At 42.5% G+C, this 26,865-nt stretch overlaps 2 protein-coding genes and 1 long non-coding RNA gene across 6 annotated transcripts in view; 1 reads left to right on the top strand and 2 right to left on the bottom strand.

Moving 5' to 3' along the window:
• Nucleotides 1–13,831: 13,831 nt before the first annotated feature.
• On the bottom strand, nt 13,832–14,981 carry LOC131968497 (uncharacterized). The gene is made up of 2 exons (XR_009394042.1): nt 14,760–14,981; nt 13,832–14,317 (listed from the first exon to the last, which is right to left on the bottom strand). It is a non-coding gene; the product is annotated as an uncharacterized LOC131968497 (long non-coding RNA).
• A 68-nt stretch (nt 14,982–15,049) lies between these two features.
• id1 (inhibitor of DNA binding 1, HLH protein) lies at nt 15,050–16,332 on the top strand. The gene is given in 3 exon segments (XM_059329407.1): nt 15,050–15,155; nt 15,158–15,537; nt 15,762–16,332. Coding segments are annotated over 3 exon segments (507 nt in total). The 5' UTR covers nt 15,050–15,064; the 3' UTR covers nt 15,798–16,332.
• A 4,170-nt stretch (nt 16,333–20,502) lies between these two features.
• Nucleotides 20,503–26,865, bottom strand: part of LOC131968629 (nuclear receptor coactivator 3-like) — a 40,180-nt gene continuing 33,817 nt past the window's right edge. For 2 of the 4 annotated variants that reach the window (XM_059329592.1, XM_059329591.1), the window contains exons 14-23: nt 26,350–26,589; nt 25,928–26,134; nt 25,309–25,426; nt 25,001–25,172; nt 24,293–24,664; nt 24,018–24,152; nt 23,666–23,909; nt 23,356–23,563; nt 23,020–23,266; nt 20,503–22,315 (exon numbers count right to left, since the gene is read on the bottom strand). In XM_059329592.1, the coding sequence (XP_059185575.1) occupies nt 22,304–22,315; nt 23,020–23,266; nt 23,356–23,563; nt 23,666–23,909; nt 24,018–24,152; nt 24,293–24,664; nt 25,001–25,172; nt 25,309–25,426; nt 25,928–26,134; nt 26,350–26,589 (1,955 nt within the window). In that variant the 3' untranslated portion in view covers nt 20,503–22,303. The remainder of the gene's footprint in view (nt 22,316–23,019; nt 23,267–23,355; nt 23,564–23,665; nt 23,910–24,017; nt 24,153–24,292; nt 24,665–25,000; nt 25,173–25,308; nt 25,427–25,927; nt 26,135–26,349; nt 26,590–26,865) is intronic. The other 2 variants (XM_059329594.1, XM_059329593.1) reach the window with 2 other exon arrangements.

Here is a 26,865-nt window from a genome sequence, read left to right as displayed (position 1 = left end):
GCCAGCCTTGAAACCACATCTCAAAATGTGGCCTTTGAGATTTCTCCAAACTTCTAACAGCCGTTTTTTTTTTCTTCATAAAGGCAGAAAATTGAATGACAGATAATAAGAAGGAACAGTCTGACTTCACACAAACATGGATAAGTGGCAGTCGACATATCTCATCACAGCCAGTGTGACCTTCTGTCTTTGTGTCCTTTACATCCGATCCTGTCCACGCATCTCTGATGAATGATAAAGCAGAATACCATATGTTGTTCTTCTGCTATCAGGGCCTTTGAACAGTATCTACTTCGGCCCCATGAAGGTCAGACCGCAGTTCATCCAAGAACCCTTTAGGCTTGCAACTGCTTTTCAGATGGGACTCTGGCGTCTTGGAGTCAGCACGGGACACACAGTCATAACATTTGGGTTGGAGTCTTCCAACAGACATAATTCAGCACAGCTTTAAAAGCAAAAGCTGATAATATTCAAAATGACTGCTGTCATCATACTCAAGAGAGTGAGCACTCTGGCTCAGGGCCAGCCAGCTCAGTACTCTATATTTGGTCATTTCTCCTGCTTAAAAAATGACTTCACGATGCAATTTCAGCCCAGGCCCATGTGTTGTTTCAGTCTCATTTTCAGTAAACTCTGTGATCACCTTGCCTTTGCGTTCCACAGGCCTTTCACTGGGAGCACAAAGAGGGAGAGGGGCGTTAGTCCACAAGAAAAGCCCAGCTTTGGCTTCTTAAAGAAAGCAGAGGTTTAGCTCTTTCACTTCCACTGCATTGTTATGCTAAGGCCCAGCTTGGGAATAAGAGTGAACCATTAGCATCTGAAGAAGAGCCAACATCTGAGGGAAACATGTCTTTAAGGCCCCAAAGAAAAGAATCCATGCTGTCTCTCCCTCTCATTTTCTCATTCTCTAACTCACTCACTTGTTCCTCAACACAGCTCTCATTCCTCGCCATTGGAAAGCCCATTCTCTTTCTTTGAGTTTCTCCTGCTGGCTCTTTTGGCGCGAAGAGGGATAAGAGGTGTATATATATGTGTGTGTGTGTGGGTGGGTGTGTGGAGAGGGGGATTAAGATTGAAATGCTTCATGAAACAATGAATATAGCTCTTACAGATACTATGCATGTATATCAAACAGGTTATATTCATTAAAGGCCTATTCTTAGAGACACCACACACATGACTGATGTAACCAAGAGAATGCGAGCTCACCTAAAGGTGTTAAACACATGTTACATAATCACCTCAAATGTCAGAACTAGGGTTGGCTGTTATTGGAAAAATGTAGCAACCGTGCCAAAATGTTACCTTGGTTTTGATGCAGATATTCGACACAACACATTAGTTCAAGGAATACAAATGTGTCGCTTCAGAATCCTTCTCTACAAAATAGTATAACATAAGCAGACAGCATAATAACTTTTCTTCAATAAAATAATAATTGGCAACATTTTGTTCTCAATCAAGTATCAGATCAGAGAATAATCAAACCGGATGACAAATCTGAGCTGATATTTGATGCCAGCTTTTGAATCCTAATGGCATGGCTCAATGTGTCCCTGTGAATCATGTAGGATAACTTCTGCACAATGGCTTGTATAATACAAACAAATTAAGTATGAATGTTCTTTCCCTAATAAGTTTGAAGAAATATAGTACATCATTTTTGAGCCATTGGATAGTATGATGAAGATCCCTTTATTTAATGAATCTTATGAAGAAAATAGGTAAATATTAATAATAGGGATGATAAATACAAGGTTAAATGTCATCTTTATGTAATTGATTGAATGGAAAAACAACAGTATTTGCAAATACAGACAACTACAGTATATATCTTTGCTCTATATGATTTATTAATAATTTATAATTAAATGTATTATTAATATTCCAATCTAATTAATGCAGGCATTTTTTTTATTAAATCAGGTGAAAATATTGTCTCATAGTAACATCATACATGTAATTCAAAGATGACATAAATATATAAAGGATTCATTTAAAAATGATCAAGAGATGTTTATTATAATATTTGGTGATATTATATTACACAGCAGGGGCCCATATGTTGATTAAAGTGCTGGCAGCATTAGTAACCTGTTAGGGTCTGTTGCCATCAGTGAATAGCCAAGTACTTTTATAATAAGATAACAGCCCTTGGTACACATAAATGATCATTTTTGGCGATTGATCTCCTTACTTTAAAAATGTAAGAATACATTTTGGATTTCAAATATTTAATTTCCTGTAACTGCAATAAACTGTAAGCAATTACTGAACTGTGAACATTCAGTCCAAATGTGATGTCATTCTGATCATTATTTCCAGAGATACATTTGACAAGACAGACTTTTTTTTTGGAGAAGTCTACACTTACACTATTTCTTGTTTTGAACAACTAAATAAAGTACTACATTTTTTTTACAAGCACCCATTTCATAAACCAGAAATATTTCAGTTATGAAAAAACACAGTTGTGCTTATGTTTTACCTCAGCTAGGGGTAGCTCCACTTTCCAGGGCTTTATTTCCTCTAAGAATATGCAGTTTGGAACAGTCACGTCATGGTCCATACTAGGTCAGCTTAATAAGGTCAGTGTTGCTGCTGATACCTATTTGGTGCATTGGTTTGGTGCATCCCTATTGCATTCACAATATGTATGCAAACAAGGATGTCATAGGCCAAATTATGTTAATTACTTAACCTTTTGAATTTAAAATGCTATGGAATATAGTTTAAATGAAAGCAAGAGAGATTTAAATCCATCTTTATGATGTTTAGTTTTTGCATTGAAGTGCATTACCATGGAACAACAACAAAGCTTTGACAAAATCGAACCTTGCAGATGCCAAGTGTCACGTGAGCGCAGCCTAATCTATCCGGAACAATCATGTTACCTGGATAATTGAACATGGCATCATTGTGGCTTCCAAGTGCGAAATCGGCTTTGGTTTTCTCACTGCTGTGAGCTTGGATTCGTTGTAAACAGTCTGAACGTTGGCTGTGTTGCTCCTGCAGAGCTGGAGCCGGTCAAGGGGGACAACTCTGGGATGAATCACAGGCCCAACATACACGCACACACACGCACGCGCACACACACACGCACATACACACACACACACACACACACACACACACACACACACACACACACACACACACACACACACACACATATACGTCATCCTGGGTGTGATCCATCATCCCACCCCTGAATCAAAACTGGACGTGGAGTGGATGGAATCATAGAAAGAGAGAGAGTGACACTGTAAAGCTAATCAAACACACACTGTAGGGTGAAAAAACAGGAACCGAAACCTAGAATTGCTGAGTCACTGGAGTTTTGCGGACTGCTGTGCTCCCAGCTGGCTGTTGACATCTAAGGGAGGAGTGATGAGCTGACTGATAACAACAACACCATCACCACCAGCAGCACTGTGAAGCCTACTGTCTGATAAACACATGACTCTGACAGGGCTTTTTGGTCAAGCCCTTCTAGCTGACTAAAGCCTCAGTGAAGCACACAGAGCCATTCGGGGAAGAAAAGAATGACTAAGTCGTGCACCTGCCTCTCTGTCAGGGTAACACAGCCAGCACACTGACAGGAGGGAAGGGGGTGAGAGGGCTGTATGAAAAAAAAGGAATTTCCAAGGACAGGGAAGATGTTGTGAAATCATATTGCGCATGTGGCTCGCACAGCTGCAGAGGGAGTGAATCGCTCCATGTGTAACAGCATGAATCACCAGTAGAGTTCCTCAGAAGTCAGATCACACTTCCAGCTCTCTCATTCTTTCTCTACCTCTCACACCCTCCCTCCCTCGCTGCTCTGCTCTCTTCTGTTTTCCATACCTCGCCTTCTTTATCACAGGTGCAAGCAGTGAAGTAAGCTGACTAGATTATCCACATATGCAATATACGATCACACCCACAGCCGCACACGCACACACACACACACACACACACACACACACCTCAGTAATCACAATGAACAATGCTGGAGACATCCAAAGTCTCTTCATCAGCATGAGATCATGTGGCACATATAACACACATCGCTCACACACTTCCTCCTCCCCCCCGCTGCACTCTAATGCAGGTGGCTGACTGCAGCAGCCGGAGCAGCATTCCTGCTCTGTTGTTAAGTGACATCTCCTCTGTAGAAGTGTCCTCATCCTCATCCAGGAAACTCAGATGACTCACAATGTTATTTACCTCAGATGGATCTCATTGAGATTTGTTTTATGTCACTGCTAATGTAGCTGGAATGCTTATGGGGGCTAATATGGGCCAGTGCACCTACAGCATAGTGCAGCAGATGTATCATATTTTATTGTGTGTTTTGGCAGCTCACAAAGGGAAGGGTCACACAAGCATTTGAAACGGCAAAAGCAACCATCTTGACAGTGCTGACCAATCTGAGACAGAGGAGGCTGTCATATCTATTAGCTGTGTTGCACCATCAACCTTTTACTTACTGTCAGAGTACAAACTGAGCTATCAAAAGTGAACAGTTTGCAGGCAATTATGAGACCAGAGTCAATGGTAAAAAATACATAATTTGTGTCAGTGTATTGTCCCATTAGCAAACAAGCTAACAAGCTCAAAGAGCTTTTATCCCCCTACGATGACCCCCATTGTTTAAAATCATCGCCCATGCTGAAAAGTAAAAAGAGAAATTTTGAAGGCCTGTGAAATTGACACTCAATATCCTGAAAGTGTCTTTCCTTACAGTCACTCTACATTGTATATAGTTACATCTTAGGTTAGCAAAATGCTACCTAACTAGCTTGCATATAGCTACCCAAGAATAATTAGCCTCACTTCAGTTCACCGACATCAGCCAGATTAGCTTCCTCCTTATTTATGTGGTAACATAAAAGAGAAGAAAAGGGCAGCATTAGCATTAGCCAGAAAAGGGTTGACATTCCTTTGTATATAGGGTATTAGGCCCAAAGTAACTTTTGATGGTATTTATTTGGATATAAACAATATCTAGCATCCCAACAGGAAAAGGACCGAAGTGCTTACTGTCGACTTCTTGAAGCTTTATTGCCTGGCAACCAGAAACTAATGCACAATGCGGTAAACGTGGTCAGTGGATGAAAGTTGGCAGCCCTGTGTATAATGATGTAATTGAGAACAAAATGCCAAGAGTGAGTAAACAGCACCAAAAAAGTGTTTGAAGGAGCTATTGTGACAAACTTTTGCTAGCCAACCTGAAAATGATGCAACATCAAAAACTGCAGTTCCTCAAATGGCCACTTGAGGCTCTATAACTATTTAAAAATATATACAACTCACCAGTTTAAATTATATTACATCTTAGATTATGCATTATCAGGGGCATAGCTGCTTTGAGTGACAGATAGCTACCCTCACAGGTGGCTCACTGCTGCATTCGGCCTGCATCAGCACACTTCCGCTCAACCTCTTTGCCTATTTTTGGATTAGCCAGGAGTTAGGAGGAGTCAGACGCTGCCAAGACATCAACAGCTGGGGCCACTCTCATTAGCCTTCATTTTGGCTCTTGAGAAACGTATGGTTGATGTCCATATTTATATGTCTACAGTGCTAGCAGATTAACCTCTGGACAGTGTAGCAGTTACAGCTGCAGTTCATGAGCTAGCTCTGCGGGTAGTCACTATGTCACCAAACTTATAGAACAACTTATTTCTGATGAACTCTGCTGTGCCACTTTCTGGTGCACCTGGGACTTAATGGTTATTGTTCACAAAGCATTTACACTCTTAAGTCCTGGTGGTGTTGGTATGTGAGAAGGCGGAGCTTCTTCATGAATTGGAGTGGCTGCCCACATCTTCATCTATCAGAGCTTTGGCTCTGATGCTAAATTGACAGCTTTAGAATGTGTCTTTAATGCTAATTCAATGGCTAAATCCACCCAGAGTCGGGCTAGCTGTAGTGCCCTGTAGGGCAGTGGTGTTATCCAGGGTCCCTAAGGACTGTCCAGTGCTGCTCTGTGTGGTCCAGCCCCCCCAGGAGAAAACTGGGGCTGGGGGGGTTTGGGCCTCTGCCTCCCTCTTCTCGCTGTCCTCCTTTGATATCTGGAGTGCTGGAATGGAGGAGTAGCACTGGAGGGGAGAGGAGGGGGGTGCTGGGTCTCCCTAGTTGCCAAGCGAACGCCATATGGGCAGCTCACTGGTGTTACTGGGGGCCCGGGGCAGTTCCCAGAATTCACATGATAATGAAGCCCGAGGCCATTCAGAGTGCTGGCCTAAAGCTGGGCCTAAGAGCTTTTGATAGCCCCCAGCAGCCTGTAGGCCTGCCCACCCCGGGCCCAGCCAGCTTTCCTGCCAGGCCCAAACCACCTGTTTGATTTTCCCAGGGCCCTGCCACAGCGGAGGGAGAGGAGAGAAAGAGGGAACAGGGAGGAGGAGGGGAGGGGCAGCAAAGGAATGTCTCCCTCTTATTTTGTCACTGAGTGTGTACTTCCCATTCACTTCCTCTTTATAATCCTCCAGCCCTCCCCTCACGTGCACACACACATACACACTGTTGCATAAACACAAGCGTGCATGTGAACACGCGCACCCGAGTATAACCTAGATGCACATACGCACACACCCCTGCTGACCCGCACACAGGCTCTTTCGCCTTTTGTTAAAGCCCCTGAAACAATCCCAGGGAGAAGAATGAAGTTTAAAAGTAGGGCACCTTCTGCTGCATCGAAGTTTCACACAAGCAGATTCCTGGAAGTGGGCCCTGGGTGAAAAGCAGGGCACTTGTCTTAGCTGTGTGTCTCTACATGGGAACCAGGGGAGGATGGATCCTGGGCGGCTGAGGGGACTGGCAGGAGATGGACCTGGGGGGTTGGATGAGAGGGTGATGGTGGTGACTAGGGTGGATGAGAGGACACCCCGGGCGTGAGACGTGAGAGGAGGGAACAGGGAAAGGGAATGGCTGTTGCGGGGGGTCAATGCATGTTTACAAGAAGGGCACATTCCTTTATCGTGAGAATGGCTGGTCGATGCACAGCAATAACACCGGGGCAGACAGGACAGATGGCCTCACTAACTGTAGCCACAGCACATGAAAACAGACACACAATCTTTATCAAACAGTTGGTGATGCAAACTGAATTTTGGGTGTGTTAAAATTATCTAGGGGACTTAAAATAACATTTGCATAAAAGACACTGACTGAATGAGCACTGTCTTCTCTGACAGGACTGCGGTGTACTGTTTCCTGTTGTGAACAGGAGCACACACACACACACACACACACACACACCAACACCGGGTGCACAGGTGTGCAGGTGTTATGCTGTGTACTCTGCGGCCACGTCTAGTTCCCGGTGTTAAGGCGGGGCAGCGTTCCTACAGTTTAACCTGAAATGCTACCTTGCTGGGGGCTAAACACCTGCGCTGCACTCCCAGGGCTGCAGAGAAAAGGTAAGAGAGGGTGGGGGTGGGGGTGGGGGGTGGGGGTACACCTGAGCTCCCTGTGTTTACCCCCCAAACCTTACCTAACAGGGTCTCTGGTTACTGCAGTCCCCTGACTGAGCTGTTCTTTTAACACATTATTCAGGTCAGGTGTGCAGGGGACATCTGCATAGAAAACATTACAATAACGCTGCACTGTAGCTCTATTGCGTGTGACAAGAATACACACACCTACACCTGTTGCACCTGCACTTCCCTCTGTAGGGCACATGAATAGATAGCCAGATTCCCACACCCACGTAAATTAACTTCCTCTTGCTGTTATGCCCTCTATAGAGCTTTGATAAATAGAAACAACAAGTGCAAGGCGAAACTTGAGCAGGCTCAGATCACAGCTGAACCAGCAGAGACTGTTAAGGTGGGACTTTAGTGTCAAGAGCATCAGGAGAGAGAAACAAAAACTCCCCGAGGCCCAAATAACTTGATTATACCCGCTCCACAATCAAAACAAAAGTGGCAGGCCCAATCTGTTCACTGTCAATGGCGGCTCTCATTTGTCAAGCCCATCCAAGAGGTTGGTTCTCAGGCGACTCGCACAATGCCCAGTGACAAACAGGAGGGCTCTCCTTTTAGCCCTGCCTGCCACCGGGAAGCCCATCTGAAGTATTAATCTTTGGGTGGAAGAGTGGAGGAGAGGGCTCAGCCTGGCCCAGCCATTGTCCCCAGGCCTGGGCCCTCTGAATGGGGCTTTGTCAGCTCCCCAGCTGCCACTGTCCATGCTCCATCTTTGGGCTTTGGCTCCCATGTCCCCTGGCCGTGCTGACTGGACGCCTCTGTGCAGCTGTGGGGATGTGCCGGTTTGTGTGTGTGTGTGTGTGTGTGTGTGTGTGTGTGTGGGATGGAGAGAGAGGTTAGGTGACAGACCATTCGTCTCATACTCACACAGACACACACAAATACGTGGCTTTACAGAGGGTCTTACTTGTCATTTCAAAGCAGTGCATTCAGTTGCCATGGAATCCTACAACAACCAGAATGAGTTCCTGCCTTTAATATGTTAGATCACTTTCTTATTACAACTCCTTTAAGGGAATATATTCATGTATGGTAAACAATACACCAACCTGAAAGGGCCCTAAATTCCTCTTACCTGTAGTGCTATTTAAGGGCAGTGTTGGGGAAACTACTTGAAAACATAACTTTGCAACCTACCTTTAACTTCATACTGGAAGAAGTTGAACTATGACAGAAATCTAGTTAAGTTAACTGAAGCTATTTAGAAAAAGGTCAAAGTTCAAAGTACTTTGTAAAACAAAAGCAAGGAAATGAAGAGGAAGTATGTGTGATAAAAACTCAATTGAATTAATTGTAAAAAGTGCCTGCTTGTTAACAGGTTTGTAATAAAAATTAAATATCCCACTATTCATGGTAAGTACAAAGAATATCAGGTGCATTATAAGCATGTTCCTGAAAATAGTTGAATATTTATAAGTAGCACTACAGGTAAGAGAAGAATATGAATGAGATGACTCTTTAATTGCTCTCCTTTTCAATTTAACAAAATCACAGAAAATACTCACAGAGCAATTTTTTGGTGATATTTCACGTTTTTTGTGGGTTGGATTTCCTACATTAGATTAGTCAATTAGTCAGTTCACAGTTAAATTCAAAAATACGTATTTTCTAATTTTAACCGGAAGTGCTATTTATAAGTGTCTGTATTGTTTTGGTGTGAATTTTCAAGTTAGGGAGATATCAGCTGTAATGATGTTTGCCTTCATATAATGAATATGATGAATATAATAAAACTAAATGGCACTTGGATGGGGTGCTCAAAGTCCAAAAAATATTTAAAATTAAGAATGAAAGATTTTCATAATTTCTAGAAAGAGACATTGCTTTACAATCTTTATTTAAAGTTTTTGGAGAAAAAAATCAAGTGTCATAATAGTTTCATTATATTTATTATTAATTATATTGTAGAGAAGGTGGACATCTCTACAGTCAAAACAGATTGATTACTAGCACTGTAGGCAGGAAGAAAATTTGTATTTTTTTGGTGTGAACTGTCCCTTTAAATTCTGTCCACAGTTTATATATTTATACATCCAGTCCAACAGTTCTATCAGGGCTGTAAATAAGAAGACAGACAATGGCGTTGCTGATGTGATGGTTTCCCAGAAGCAGTTATTTGTTTGTTCTCAATCTCCCTCCTAAAGCAGTGGGGCAGCTGGCCAGCAGCAATCAGGCCTGTCCCCAATAGTCATCTTCTGGCTACCAGCTGGGAACAGCTGGTCCCCCCTTCTGCTACCAGTGGACCTGAGCCCTGCTGGAAGTCCTGGAAAAGGAGAAGGCCTCATAGGATCTGACAAACAGGCCGCATTCACACATAGACAGGTTCTGCTAATGAAGAGGCCTCATTAGGCTACATTTACAGTTTCTATAGAGGTGCATCTATTGTTCGGTGCAGGAGGGGAGCAGCAGCGGTAGGGTTCCTCAGGACAATGGAGCACCTCATCAGGTTGCGTTGCCAGTTTCACCGCGGCCTGAGCGCAGAGTCAGATTTAACTTGTGTGATGTCAGCGGCAAACTAAAGTGAAAGAGGGAGGGGTGAGGTGAAATAGCTGCCAGTAGTGGTGGGGGGGTGATGACCAGTGGACGGAAAAGGGACTCTGGCGTTATTAGATTTGCAACAAGCCGTAACACTGTCTCCCATTGTGTATCCCTCCACCCCTGCCCTCCCCCAAGCCCCTGACTGTAGAGAACACTACCAAGCATCCCCTCCTCCTCTCTCTCTCTCTCTCTCTCTCTCTCTCTCTCACCCCCTCCTCACCCAGCCCCACCCCAGCACCCCCACACCCCCAACTAAAGCTCTCTCTCCAGGCAATTGCCACTGGAGTGGAAAGTATTCCAGAGCACAATGCCTATGCTCTCAATGGGTGCTTTAGCATGCCACCAGTGCGCTGTCACCAGCAGATGGGGAGCTAATTAGAAGCCATTAAAGGGCTTTGATAGTGTGTGTGGGAACCAGGCGGAGGGAGATGGCCACAGGGGTGTAAAGGAGGGGTGAGCTTCGGGTCCGGTGAATGCACACACATACACATACAGAGAAAGAGATAGAGAGAGATCAAGCTGTCCCCGCGAGGCCAAGGACGCAGAGCAGAGGACACCTGTGGGGCTTCAAGGATCTCCGTGAGGCTTCGCCGCACATCAACTATCAGATGGTGATAGTGTTCTTGTAACTTGCCCCTGGCTCTCAGGGAAGGGCATCCATCCACCCACCCAGTCTGCCGCCTGCACACAGGAAAAACACCCAACAGGCAGCAAGGCTCCAGCCGGTCTGCTCTGCTGATGACACATCTCTGAACCAGGACTCCCACAGGAAGTGACTCCCAACCACCATGGGTCCTCAGTCATTACAGAGGCAGGGCTGCCCAAGGAGGTGCCAGGCCACGCTGGGACATACCAGGAATCCAAGCGGAAACATACAAAAACACCCACAGACGTATTACAAACCCTCACATTCAGCACTCACTTCCTCCACATCTACCTGTGACTGATGAGTCCCGAGCACCACCTGCCAATCACCCCTCAGCTGGGGAAAAGATGTGACGTTGTGGTGTGGTAAAAGTTTTTGTATCTGACACTCACCCCTCCCTGTCCCATGTGAGCCCCTCCACACACCTGCACACAGGTGTGATCATTATCAAGCAAACAGGAAGAGCGTGACTGGGAACTGGAAACTAATCCCACAGCTGCGAGGAGATGGCCTGTGTGTGTGTGTGTGTGTGTGTGTGTGTGTGTTTGTGTGTTTGAGTAAAAATTGATGAAAACTTGCATGTGCTGCTCTCGTTTCATAATCAAATTCCTGCACATTTCATTTCAACAGTGTATCTCAATAATCATACTGAAGTCAAATCCTCTGTCTAAGAAACCATTTATTCTCCTCTGCCGCCGCCGTTATTGTGCTTTGGTCACTTTCATGTTTCAGGAAGTAGTATGCGTACTACTTATTGTCCCTGCAGCAATAATAACAGCAGCAAAAGTGTGAAAGCATTGCTGGAATGTCCTATTTCCTCTGAATGAATTCCTGCACCAACTTTTCCCCTTGTGGCTTCCTGTAGTGTGCTTTTGTAGATCTATTTGCTGTAGCGATAAAGAGGGCGTATTAGCTAATATGTTTCCCGTCCATGAAATGGAACAATTTATCCTGAAAAACGCTACTGGGAAATGTGTGCTGGCATAAATATAGCCGAGATACACAATGTCCTGAAAAAATAAAACACAAGTGTTGCCTTTCTGCTGTTTGATGGATGCAGGATGTTGCAACAGCACTGACACAAACAGTAGCCTGTCGCAGAAATAAAATAGCAAGTGATAATCGGCTCATATGTAAGGAGTCTGCTGGGAAATGAGGTGGAGGAGGGAAGGGGAGCTGGGAGAGGGCACTGCCATTCTGTCAGTTAAAATCAGGAGCTAATATGTTTCACTTTTCTGTCCCCTCCTCTGCCTCTTCCCTCTGTCTTCTCTCTCCCCTCGCCTTGATGTGCTGTAAACAGGCTAAAAAGGGCCCAGCTGTGTGGAGTTATTGTTGGTGTCAGTAGGAAGTGCTGATAGCTTTTGCAGCTGAACAAAAGCTGGATGAGGGGAGTGGAGGGGCGCTCCAGACACTGTGGCTCCAGCCTAGATTCTCTCCCACAATCCCTGCACCGCACTCCCATTGTTCTGCCCACCCGGCCCTCCCTCCGCCCTGTCAGCTGCGACCTAGGACGGAGGGCAAAAAAAGAAAGGGAAAAAGAAAAAAAAAGAAAAAAGAAAGTTTCTTAAAAAGTTTTTACAGGCTACTGCAACAGCTAGAAGAAAAAGGCCCGCTGGTAGTTAACTTTGTTACAAGACAGCACAGCGATGCTGATGTTATCTTCGGTCGGGAACAACATCTGTGCACATATATGAGAATGCTTCTTTAAATGGCTTTTATATTAAAATGTGAAGAGAACAGGCTGTTTTTAAGTCCTGCAGTATGCTAATTCATTAAAAACTCTGTCAGTCTGTGCAATTACCAGAATATTAATGCTGCTATAATGATACTCTACTTGCAAAACATATGCTGTGTAAACTAATATATGTTGTAGATCCTGGTCAAACAAAATATCTTCATTTATAATTATAACATATGGTGTTATAAAGTGCTGGAATGTAAATAAGTAAATTAATCTAAGTAATTACAGTTTTAAAGGTACTAGAAGTTTACTTATATCTACTTAATGCTACTTTATACTTTTGCATTTCAGAGGTCAAATACTTTTTACTCCACTAAATCTATTTCATGGATCTAGTTACTGGTTACTTTATATATTCTGACTCCCCATATAAAATGTATAAACTGCTTAAACAAAATAATGCATTGATTAAACAACTCAACAGTACAAAATATATTCACATACATTTAAAATACATGGCACAATAGCTCAGTAGCGATAATCCAATAATACACTGTTGCCCATGAAGTTGGAATAATTTTGTTTTCAGACAAAATCTGTTCATTGTGGTTTCATTTTCATTGTGGATATGTTTGGAAAATATTGATTAATACAATTTTGAGAAGAGATACACTTTATCTGTCAATAATAAATCACATAATCACAATTATTTCATGGAAAGAGGTAAAAAAAAAAAAGTATTCTAACTTTATGAGCAACAGTATATAATATATAATACTTTGACTCTGACAGAGTTATTTAATTATGACATTAACTTAAGTATGCTTTGGAATGTGAACAACTTGTAATGAAGTGTTTTTATCAGTATTTCTACTTTTACACTGAAGTGGTCCATTATCATGCTGAATGAGTACTTTCACTTTTTATACTTGAAGTAAGTTTTGCCCATAATTGTCAAGTATTTTAATGCGGTAAGTTTAGGAATGCACTGGACTATGGAAAATATTTATTCCACCCTATTAGTATTATGATGCTATATTAGTTGCTGCAATATTATACAGGAATATATATACTATTACTACTTCTACTACTGCTTCAGACATGTTTCAAAAAAAGTAAATTATATATAAAAGCAGGATATTAAGTTAAAAAAAGTATTTGTTATAAATGTATATAAATATATTTAATTAGCTTTATATGGCTTTAAATAGTTCGATGCATATTGTGATATACACTTTTTTTTATGAAGTGCCAAGTACTTAACTTAAGTGTATATTTTTTGTCATCTGAATACTTCCTACATTTATTAGTATTATGTTAGTATAGTAGTTGCTGCAAGTTATGCGGAAAATGCATGAACTCTACTTTGTTTTTCCTGACAAAAAACAATTAACCTTTAATTTATCACCTGCATTATTTAATGCATGATGACTATTTGACATGAACTTTAAAGAGGGTAAAATTCATTCCTGCAAATAAAATGCATGAAATCAATGAATTTAAAAAAGTTTTTATCAACTTTGCAGAGGCGCATCCAGTAGTGAGAGTGTGCAGGAATGCAACAGTTATTTGGAGTTAAAGTGCGGTCACAGCTCCTCTGACAGCTCCGGCTGTGCAGGTGCGCGGGGCGGTAATCTCACCCCGCTGCTTTAAGGTGATAAATGAACGACAAAGCTCCGGAGCCGGTTTGTTCTCAGGGCTCCGCGCGCCACGCAGGTGAATGGAGGAGTTGCGGAGTGCGAGCTCTCTTGTTTGACGTCTCCATGGAGACCGCCCGAGCGGCGCCAGGCTGACAGGCGTCAAGGCTCGGATGAATGGGTGACGTCACCGCGCTGGCGCCTGCCAGTCTGCTCGGGCTTGTTTGGACAATCTGGGGGGAAGATTCAGAACAGAGCGATGCGATCTGAGTGTGCACACAAGGCTGAGCACACACTGCAGAAACATGTGAAGGAATCCGTGAAGCTGCTGCTGCTGCTCGCACTGGAAAAAGAGAGAAAAGTGCAGTTTGTGAGCATAAAGAAAGCTTTGAGTTTAAAAAAAGCAGTGGGGAAGTGTGTGAGCGAGTGAGTGAGCAGCATATTTTCTAAAACAACCAACAATCTGTCCTCATATAGTAATGTTATTAAATGATCTTATGATTGAATAAACTGCTAATCTCTTTACTGCCTGCATTCCACAGTTTATTGCCCAAACACACTTCATCATCCTGAACTAATTAAACAAAAAAGTGAATCTTTTCCCAGAATTATTTGGCCACTCTCTGCCTGGAATTGTCTTACTTTACTGTACTATTGTCATCCACATCTGCAGTGCCATCAACAATTGTGAGAGGAAAATCTAGGGCACTGTGGTAGCCTAATTATCATTAGCCATTCATCCTATTCATCCTGCTCCATCCCACACACATTCTCACAGTGCATACCCAGGCATTCACCACCCCTTGACTGTCCCCAGGCAATCTACACCTGCAGAGTCCCCAAGCCATGGACAGCTGGATTCCCACATATTACCCATAAAAGACACACATTTGTTTCCATTTGTAACGCCATCCCTCAAACAGATTGTAAATCCCGATAACCAGGCGAGAGCAGCCATTGGCTGGGAGTGCTGTTGTGGACCGACCCACCAATACAAACACTGGTGTCTCATTGGCTGACTGTCTTCAAACAGGCTGTTTCTGGCACGCCTCCGGCTTCTGCTCTGCTATAAAGCCGAGGAGGTTTGCCCATGTGGATGTTGCAAACTGTCAACATAGCCTTGCCAAGATCTCCAAGAGGAGGAAAAAGCGTTATCTCTATCACTATCTTTGGAAACTACACCTCCCTACTCTCATCAACATGAAGGTTGTCGGATCTACCTGCGCCCTGAAGAGCAAGGTCGGCGGCGAGGACATGGTACGCTGCCTGTCCGAGCAGAGCTTGACCATCTCCAAGTGTAAGATCCCGCTGCTGGACGAGCAGATGAGCGCCTTCCTTCACGACATGAACAGCTGCTACAGCAAATTGAAGGAGCTCGTGCCCACCCTGCCCACGAACAAGAAGGCCAGCAAGGTGGAGATCCTGCAGCACGTTATCGACTACATCTGGGACCTGCAGGTCGAGCTAGACGAGCCGGAGAAAATCCGCCAGCACTCCGCCAGCAGCGTCACCCGCACACCGCTCACTACCCTGAACGCAGAGATCGCAAGCATCGCAGTAGAGGTAAATATCTCTTCAGATATACTGCAGAATAAATTAAAGATTGACTCAGCGTCCTAAAGAGCTGTTTGTACCACTTTAGCACATGTTTGTGCGCTTCAGGATGCGTGCGTAAAGTTCCAAACTCCGTGCGTAAAAGTTCCCTTTACGCAGCTGTTTGCTTTAGACTGCTTTCCATCTATGTGACACAGATGTACTAATCAACCTTCTTCTCTCTTTTCCCACAGAATGGCTGCTCAGACGACAGGATTATGTGCCGCTAAGAGCTCGTGGAGCATCGCACCATCACCCCACAGCGAGCACCGCAAAGAACGAACAAGGCAACTTGATGTGACTTCACGACCACATCTTTAAAAAACCTTGAACTGTGTAGGGACGTTTCAAACTCCCAATGCTAGAAAAATAACGTTGTGTGGACAACCTCCGGCGGAGAGGATCTCTGTCACTCACGGCTCTCGATTCATCAGAGGGCCCTGAGAGAAGAAGAAGACCGTTGGTGTCCAGATATAGAGACTGGGTTAGCCCGGGGACCAAGACAAGTTCAGTGCAACCAGCTGCATCGCTCGTTGCTTGTAGAGTTTCTAAAGAAAGCTAATGTTTCTGTTACGCTCTTTGTATCTTGTGTAAACCATATAGAGATATTCAACATTTTGTCAAAGAAAAGAGTAAATTTCTCAGATTCCTGAGCAACAAACTGTATTGTATATTACAATGCCACATTATGTGAAAATATTGTTTTCTTACAATGTACCTTATTCGTGTTTTTATTAAAACAAGACAATTATTTTTGAACAAGAATTCTTCTGTGTCTGTGTGTGTGAGAGAGAAAGAAGAGAATGGTGCTGTATCATATCATATAGCAGGGGAGTTGGATTCCTTACAAAACTTACACCACAGTTGTGAAACATGACACCTGGGTGTTTATTATTGGCAGTTACAGCCTTATTATCATTATGATTAATAGCAGGCCTATTCATCTGATAATCTAGTTGCTGAGTTGGGGGGGGGGGGGGGGGGGGGGTGTAAAAAGTGTTAGTCAATAAAAGTGCTACACCACGAAGAATTTGTTAAGTCATTCAGATAACATAAAACTAAAGCTGGTGGTCAATATAATGGCTGAGAGCCAGTTAAATTGTTGCTTTGCCTCTATGGCCCATTACCGGATCACATTACAAGAGGAAGTCTCATGTTAAATCATCAAGTCTTAACATCTTGACAAATTGGGGCACTTGGAAATAAAGTTAAATAAAATCATCACAGTCGTGAAAAATGTCAAAGTGGATGTAAAGAGGATTGACATGTTTTAAAAAAAAAAAAAATTCAAATTCGATTAAAAAAGATAAAGTGGTGAAATGGGGTAAATAGATATGAACATTTTTACAAATAAGATTTTTAAAAAGTTTGTTTAAGTTCATAAAACATCCAATTAAATGTGCTGTTCCAATATGTTATCGTGTAAATCAGCAGTTTTTGAGTCTCTCCCGGCACTGCAGGGGTTAAACTGGCTTTGGCGAAGCGATTCGTTATAAGATTTATTCTGTCTCCCTGGTGCAATGTTTTTCCCATTTCCCTGCGGTGCGATGCGCACAGCTGCAGCCCCGGCGTGGCCAGTGTGTGATTGTGTTTGTGTGATAGCTTTGTGCCAAGGGCAGGGGAGGGCGGCGGGGCCCAGACTGAGCGGCGCCTCGGCACACCTGGGGAAGTTCAGGTTAAATAGCTCCACATTCCTCAACACACAGCTGATTGAAACATTAACAAACAGTAATCCACGGGCCAGGCCGCAGATGGGCCGGGAACCACGCCAACACTCAGAGAGAGAGAGAGAGAGAGAGAGAGAGAGAGAGAGAGAGAGAGAGAGAGAGAGAGAGAGAGAGAGAGAGCTGCTCTCTGGTAGAGATTCCCACAGTACAGTCGTATGTTCTAAATTTGCTATTAATATATACACTTCTTTTTTTCCATCTTTTTTTTTGAGAAACAAACATACAGTGCTGGAGCTGTTAGAGAAGTTTTCATGAGTAGCTGAACAGAATTGTTAAACATATACAATTCTATATGTTTTCCTTTATTCTGAAAAATCATTTAAATCTCCTGATTTCTAATCACATATAATTATTTATTATGGCACATACAAATCCTTCTTACGTAATCTGGTTGAGCTGTGGAGAAAATCAAGACCAGGCTTTTGTGGTCTCATAATAAGTCTCAACTCGATATTTTATTATCATTAAAGCCAATTAAGCCAGTGTCTTGGATTTGATATTTGCTTAATTCTTAATGTCTATTATTATTTTAATCCGTCAGTCTATAAACATGAATCAAATCTCATGTCATTTCCTTTAACTCGCTTGTAGTTAGCGCCCTCTTGCGGGCATTGAGATTAACTACAGGATAAAAAGCCTGTTTGAGCTGCTGTGTTGATATAGAGATAAATATAGCAGACAGCAGCGCCCCCTCCTGGTTCTATGTCATGCATTTCTGCTGACATCAAATATTTCTTCATAATTTAGAAGTCAAAATTCAATTCAAAACTCCTACTCAAGCACTTCACTTAACTACACTTTAGGGCAAACCGACTGGATCTTGTACAATAATTATAATTATTTTAATGCAATAATTACATGCATACAAGTGCAGTAAATACTCTTCTTCTAGTGCAGAATGAAATTTGGAATTTATTTATTATACTTTGTATTTTCGATCCTGTGTTGCCCAGTATGGATTATTGCTTGCTTAAGTTTTTTAAAATTTAATTCATATATTTTTGTTGGTGGTGATTTCCTTAGTGTTTTTATTGCGCTGATCAGCAGTAGTGTTCCTAATATCATATCATTAAAACAAACCTTGCTTTACAAATAAAAAAAACAACACATGATCATCCAAAAAAAATGAATAAATATGATATAATATCAAATGTAATATATATTAATAAAAAAGCTAAATAGCAGCAATGTAAGTATTTTATTAGGTGTATGTATATTGTGTTTGTTTATGTCTTTTTTTATATATACTATATTCTGTTTTTATATCTATATGTCTATATGTCTGTATCTTGAGCTGCTGTGATGAATAAGTTTCCCCACTGCGGGATAAATAAAGGCTTATTTTATTCTATCGTATCTTATCTTATGTTTGACATTATATTAAAATAATACATATTTAAATATAAAATTAAAATATTACTATAATTTTAATTTTACTCTGGTAAAAGTATGAATACTATTTTATTTTATTTTATTTTACTACATTGTAAAAGTAAAAACTAGTAAAAGTACAACAGAATGTGCATCAAAATATACTTTAAGCACACAAGTTAATGTTTGCATGATGCAGAATGATCTATTTCAGAAAAATATATATATATTATTAGATAATATATTACATTATTGGATTATAATTAGTGATGCATTAATATGTCCATTGCTTTAATGTTGGTTATAGTGGGGATCATTTCTTTATATCTATTTTATGTGATATTTGACATACTGCTGGGTTGCTTGTGTATTTCCTCCTGCGGACCAATAATGTGTTATTATATTATATCTTTTATATGTTGTATTGTTAAGATGAATCTATAAATGAACTAAATCTGTTAGATAAATGAGTAAAAAGTACAATATTTACCACTAAATACAAAGTAGCAGAAAATAGAAAAACTCCAGTAAAGTAAAAGTACCCAAAAAATTAATTTTGGCTTAAGTACAGTATTGGAGTAAATATACATTCCACCACTGACTTTACTTCGCACATTTCCATTTGATGCTATTTTAAACTTCAACTTGACAAAATGTATTCAGCATGTATCCTTTCTGCTTAATTTCAGAGGGATTCTTTCCAGTTTCTTTCCAGGTTAGGAGTGTACATTTAAAACATTATTATTGAAAAGTTTAATTACCATAAAAAAGTTTGAATCTATCTATGAATCATTTAAGGCAAGTCTTCATTTTCAATGATGTCTGGAGCACACAAAAACATAATGAAAGAACAAACAGACAGAACACCATTGAAAAGCATTGAAAACATTGGTTATCATAGTTTTAAACTGACCAATAGTTATAATTGTATTGAGTTTCAGCATTGTAAGATGTTCTAGGTAGATACAGCAGAAAAAATGAAAGCAGTTTTGCTAAATTCAGTATTTGTACAGGGAACATTGAGAATTAACCAATCACTTGAGCGTGTAGGATAATTACTATGTGACCAGTTTGATAAAGTGCTGCACAAATATTTTTTCAACTTAATCATCTTACGTCCCCCCGTTGTATCCTGGGAACCTTATGAGAGGTCGACCTCAGGGAATTACCAGATTACACTATCACACTAGCTTCACCTCCATAATTTCTAATAAAATGGTGGTTACTGATGATTAGAATTAATCCAATAATGTCTTGATATATATACAAGTCAGAGGGGCCATTTCTCTGCAGATTGACCATTTTTATTTTAAGTATTTTTGCTAATAAAGCTTCTGTGCATATGTACGTATGTATGTAGAAATTTGGATGCAGGAATCTTATTTTGTAATTTAGTATTTTCGTAAGGTTGAATTGCTACTTTTACCTCATAAAAGATCACAATACTTCATCCACCACTATGCCCCAGTATAACACATCTCTCTAGCACTACTTTTACTTAAATACACCTCTGTGTGTGTGCATGTGTGTTCACTGTTTTGATGTGAGTGCATCACATAGTATGGGTTTTGAATAGGTGATTGTATTTCTCCATTCAATACTAAGCAGTGTGTAAGATTGAAAATCTAATTTTCTTGTGACAGAAGAATATTAGATGTCAAAATGTCAAAGCATGAATCCTTAATTAGCATGTTGCAATAACCTGCCAGCAGCAGATCTCATCAGCTTTGTTTGATCAGCGTGATTATTGTGTCAATGAGATAAACTGGCTGATATTTACTGTTGCTAGAGACACACTGAGTAAATTGCAGCCAGAGTGAGAAGATAATCAGATAACCAGAATCAAAAGTGTTTAAATAGAAATTTGTATTTACATCAATATCAACAACAGAAAAAATCTGTAATATACATCCTGTAAGATGACAGCTTATCTTACCTCCAAACAAAGAAAAACAAAAACAAACCAAATGATCTCTTGCCTCTTTTTGCACTTCAAACTCCACAAAGTTCCTTTTTCCTGAAGTAACAAAATCTGGACATAAAATGAAGTTGTTTCCTGAAAGATAGAAGAGATATTGATATGTCTTGAAGTGGATTCATTTCCATTGGTATTTCTCCTTCACAGCAACCATGCTTTGTTGGTTTTCTTCTGGATGTAAAGACTTTCTGCTTTGGGGTTCAGAGTTTCCAGTCGTCTTCGCACTGCACTGATAGCCTCCCACTGTGGGACAACTTAGCTCCTTATGCTTACAGTATAAAACCATCCAATGCTTTTACAGATCCATGATATGTACCCATTTACCATCAGACTAATACAACGCATATCTTAAAAAATGTACACCTGAAACCTCAGAAACTATACAGAGATGTGGAAAAATATCTTTGGATTGCGCATGTTGAAAAGGTAGATTTTAGCAAGTTGAGAACAACAGTCAAAAAAAGATGGTGTGAATAAAAATAGACTCGACAGACAGAGCTGGAGGGAGGGGGGGGGGCAGGCTTGTTTGTACACTGAGGAGTGCTTGTTCCTGTCTGCACCGTACTGCAGACAAAACCAATACAGCTCACCTCACACAGCACCCAACAACATCTGTTTATGTAATCGACCGTCAATACAGAATTCACTTCCAACCACCTTCCAATATTTAAAAAAACGCCGACGGTGTGAAAGCTTGAACCTTCGACACATCAGATCACAAGTAAAAGTGCCTCGCTATAACATGGAATACATGACTTCTCGGAAAAATTAAAAAAAATACAGCATTCAGAAAAATGACAAACAAGGGAAGGAAACCCCAAACACGCCTGCAATATTTGCAATGGCATAAAAAAGCAAAACAACCAAATCAGTATTGACCTATGGAACACAAAAATACAACCAGGTCTCATACTTTGTGCAATAATGGGCCTTTAAAAAGCATGTTTGATATATTTTGTAGAATATTTACAATTCATATTCACAGACATTTGAGACATCTAATACTGCAGTACCATTTGTTTGCTTATAACAGGTGTAATGATGCTCAGTGACAGTCTAAAGCATAGAGGCAAGAGTTATTGCTCCAATCTGCATAACATAGTAAACTGTGCTTATAGCTTGTGATGACTTCAAGGATGAGGCGCATTCAAAGGATAAGAAAAAAAGAAAAGAAAAAAAGAAACCCATTGTTGTGAAGGCATTGAATCTCGAGTAAGGCTGTAACGATGAAGAAATATTGCATCAATCTTTGTTCCACACAGAAGCCTCCAGGTAAAGTGCAGCCACAGCTAGTTGTACCATAGTCCCGTTCTGCAGCCTGGCCGTGACGCTGAATACTGCCCCGACAGCTCCAGGTCGTTCACGTGAACACACAGATATGCGCTCATACACTGATATCTTGTGTTTGTGCATCACCTTAACAGGGTTACAGTATGCTAGGCTTCATTTGGGGATGAAGCCCAGTGTTTGTCCTTGTAGCCCACCTCCTTCAGGATGAGCAGTTGCCCGCATCATACCCGAGAACTTCTACTATGTGTGTGTGTGTGTGTGTGTGTGTGTGTGTTTGTGTTTGTGTTTGTGTGTGTAGGTCCAGCTCTCAGGGATCAGAGTGCTCTGCCATAGCTGAAAGGCTCCAGATTCTGCTATCAGCTGCAGGGCTTCAGCAATACTTCTGCAGAGAGAACAGTAAGATGTTCAAATTCTGAGGCATTGACAAAAAACCAAAACCCTGAATTTCCCTTTACATGACTGATAAAATCACTTCATAAGCTCCCAGTCCCAAACTCATAGGGGATTAGCTTCAGAATATGTAGTTGATCTCCTGATGTCCTACGAGCCTGATTACAGCCTGAAATCCTCATGTACTTCACACCCTTTAAACTAAAGGTGACCACCCCTTATCTGTTTGGGCCCTTCAGTTGTGAAACAACCTGCCAGTGTCTTCTTCACTTCAAACAATATGTACTTTTCTGCTGCTATGGGTCTCTCAATTAGAACGATAACAAAAGACGGAGCAATTCTGTCTTTTTCTCCTGGTTAAGATTTCTTCAGTGTTCATTATTCAGGTTTTTATTGTGAGCTTAACTATCTAATGAGTTGCTGTTCAGCGTGGTGGCAGATGGGCTGCTCGTCATGCTGGCACTAATGTCGCTCAGCTTTTTCTCAGATAGCTTGAATCCAGATACTCTAAGATGAAGATCTTTTATCTGCTCATTATTTTTGGATATTTGAATACAGAAATGTTACATATACTTTTAAAAACTCACTTTTTTAGACTTTAAACTTAAATACTTTATAAGGTATTAATATTTTCCCCAACAACAGCTGATCCTTATGTAAAACCTCTGAACTCCTATGTTTCAATGTACTACCTACCTGATCGGGTCCCATTTGCATTCTGCCCATTCCCATGGGGTTCATGCCCATCTGGCCCTGCATCTGGCTCTGCATCTGGCCCTGCATCTGGCCCTGCATCTGGCCTGGCCGCTGCACTGGCATTTGGCCCATCTGTCCCGCACCGGCCCCACTGACTGGCCCGGGTCCACCCATGGAGTTGTTCATCATCATGGGTCCAAACTGGCCCTGATTGCCCTGCTGGGGGAACTGCTGCTGGGGGTATGTGCTGGAAAAACAGAAAAAAAAAGTGTTGACACCCATGCAACTTTTAGTGACTTTAAATAGCTTTTTTCAAGGAATACTGGCACTACATACGTGCTGCGTGCCATGCCGCCTTGTGCCATGCCGCCCTGTGGCCAGCCTTTCATGTCTCCAGACGGATACATGGGCCCTCCCTGCGAGTTGCCCTGCATCCCCGGCATCATGGTGGTCTGAGGAGGACCTCCCATTCGTCCTTGCATCATGTTTGCTGGTGGGCTGCTACCTGGGGCCATGAATGATGGGTCCCCCTGCTGGTTTATCCCTGCAAATACAACATGAGGAAAAAAAGAAGCGAGAGAGTCATGAGTGTGAAAGTTAAATATTTGGGAGGAAATTATGAATTGCTCTATCTCAGTAAACTCACCATAGTTACCTCCATAGTTGAAGCCCTGCTGTCCAGGCTGGTTCATGGGGGGGCCTGCAATGGGGCTGTCCATGCCTCCTGGTGCAGTGACATTTGGTGGAGGGCTGAAGCCTCTTGCTGCCGCTTGTCCCTGCCCCTGCTGCTGTTGCTGCTGCATCATCATCAACACCCGCTGCCTCCTCATCTGCATGGTCATCATCTCCCTGCTGCGCTGAGCCATCATCTGGGCGTTCAGGAAGCCAGGCTGCAGACAAACACCAATACTGTGACCTTCATTCTACAAATGGTGACTTGACTGATGTTACTAAAAAGTGCACACTACAGACAATGTGAGGAAGTGCTGACTACATACCTGACCACCCATGCTTGCAGGCTGCATACCCGGCTGCATGTTAGGTTGCATCCCAGGCTGCATGCCTGAATGCATAGCAGGGTTTCCTCCGGGGGCATGTTCCATTTTTATGCCTTGTCGGGTCTGATTCATAAACTGCCAGAAGACATAAGATAAAGACAGTTAAATATACCAGTTTGTTTGTTCTTAACCTAGCAGCCAAGCCTCTTGTCCTAAAAAATATATTGACCTGCCATCTCTTTAATAACAATATGGATATCTGTGTGTGTGATCACCTGCTGTCCTTGCAGTCTCTGCTGCAGCTGCAGTCGGAGAGGCTTGGTGGCTGTCATCATGCGAGGTCGCATCATGTTTGCTCGAGGGTTGCCCATACCCCCCATGCCCGCCATACCAGGGAAGCCCCCTGTCTGGCCCACTTGATTCATCATGGGGTTGAAGCCTCCAGGAGACTGACCTTGCATTGTGTTGCCACCATAACTGGGCTGCATGCCCATAGAGGAGGGCCCTGGGGGCCCAGGGTAGCCTTGGTTATACATGGGTTTTTGGTCCATGCCTAAGGCGGAGTCTGGTCCAGGGAAAGACTCTGATGGTGGGCACCGACCTGGACCTCGATCCTGGCCCTGCGGGTGGCCTTCAGGTCCATGGTTCTGGGGTACAGAGAGGATACATGTGAGGCTAGTTTGGACAAGTAAACCTGACTGCAATATCAACACAAACCTGGATAAGTGTGTTTATGGAATCAGACTACTGACAAGAGACATAGAACTATCAACAACCAAAAGTATCACATCAGGCCTAAAGATTGCCTGCAAAAGATTCAAATAATCTCCAACTCAATATTTATTTAAAAATGAGCAACAAGCTCTTTATATTTATTAATTAATCTGTCTCAACATAAATAAAAAACAATGCAATAGTTTGCTAATCCTTTGTGACATACGAGTATAAGCAATATATCATGTTTAGTGTAATGAGTGCTGTACCTGGCCTACTATTTCAGGGATGCCCAAGGCTCGGTCAATCTCCTGCAGAGCAATGACATCAGTGGTATTAAGGAGAGAGTCCAGCTGGTCAAGGAGGGCTCGTTCATCACTCGGGCCCTCGCTGTTGGCCAGGGGCCCCAGCAGCTCCTCCAGGGGGTGACCAAACTGGTCCCTAACAAAACGACACAGGAAACATTAAGTTCCACAGAGGAACACAGACACTATTAACACCAACTTCTGAATTCATCTTAAGGTCCAATTTGGGAAGGAATTCAGGGACAGGGTGTGGACCGGTACAAAGGGGTTACCTGTTTGGGGTACTATGTGGTCTGTCCATTCCCATAGCAGAGTCAGGCCAAGAGGGGGACTGAGGTGGGGGTCCATGTCCGCCATATGGGCTCATACCTATATTGGATTCATTGGTACCTGAAGAGGAGACAATGGGTTGAGTATGATCAATAAAGAGTGGAAACGAGGAGTCAATTTGACCACCAGGCAATTCCCAGAAAATAATTCCAATTCCGATATTTACATTACTTTATCATTAGCCCCTTTCATGCCAGGACATTTATGGCTCTGTAACGTTTCGCCTGCACTATGAACGCACCCGAAGCTGAATGCACCAATTTTCCGCCTTTGTGACTACTTCTGGAGGCGGAAAATTGGTGGGACTGTTGGAGCCACTGCTGCTGCTCTGTCAAACGTCACTATCGTCTCCTCCCACTATCGTCCCACCTCGTTCCGCAAGGGAACGAATATCACGCCTTCGTGGGATCACTATGAACGCCCTAAGGCGAAAAGCTGGCACAGATCTTTCCGGCAATATAGCGGGACCACACTATGAAGGTGGCTAGTACTGCATATAAATTAAGTAGGAGCACCAAACATTCCATAGTCTTGTAGTTTCTAACAGAACATGTGACATACCCATATCCATGAGTTGCTGTTGGAGCATAGACCTTGTCTTTCCAGGTACACTGTTGGACCGGTTCATCATTGGTACTCCCATTGGACCAGAGCGACCCATGCCAGGGTGTCCTGGTCCAGCCACAGGGCTGCCGCTGGACCTCGGCCAGTCCCCTGGCGCTGACATGGGGGGCCGCTGGGGCATTCCCATTCCTCTGCCCATACCTCCTAAACAAAACAAAGACCATAAATATAGAGTTTTAAGTATCAGTGAGCCAAGCAACATAGTGAATACTAGACCCTAAGTTCTTGTACTTTTAAAGATGATGGGTTTAGCAAGAAGAAAGAAAACAATATCCCCATGCTCTCTACTTTGTGGGACCCAGGTCTTCATAGAAAGCCTGGCTATCTTGGGCATGCTAAGAAATAAATGTTTCAGTTACGTGTTGGATTTCCCCTTGGTGGACACACACCCATGCCCCCTGGAAAGCCATTGGCAACCATCCCAGGTCGGATCGGAGCATCCATCTTCTCCTGTTTGACCAAAGTGGGACAGGGGACATTCCGTCTTCCAGCCAGCCCACCTCCTACTGCTCCCTCTCCGCCCATGGGCTTGGCATCCATGGACAAGGCTCTTTGATAGGCACTACGCTGAGCTGGAGGCATGGGGCTTCTGTCCGCATCTAAAATACACACAATATCAAAGTTAGATTAAAAAGGCTTAAACATTTATTTTTTAAATCAAGACTGCCACTGACAAGGAAGCATCTACAGTGTGATACCTCAAAAAAGATGATCTGACATGCAAGCAGCAACCTCCTGGACTGAAAAGTGAAGCCAATGCAGAAGTGCCGTAAACCTGTATTCTTTCTAATGGCCAGCAGGGGTCGACTCCACTGGTTGCGAATAAGGGGTTCGATTGGTACAAAAGAAAAAAATATTGTACATTCACCTGGTTT

The sequence above is a fragment of the Centropristis striata genome, chromosome 3 (genome assembly GCF_030273125.1).
Source record: "Centropristis striata isolate RG_2023a ecotype Rhode Island chromosome 3, C.striata_1.0, whole genome shotgun sequence".
Taxonomy (NCBI): domain Eukaryota; kingdom Metazoa; phylum Chordata; class Actinopteri; order Perciformes; family Serranidae; genus Centropristis; species Centropristis striata.
The sequence above is the reverse complement of the archived record's forward strand: the minus strand, read 5'-3'. Positions and strand labels throughout refer to the sequence as shown.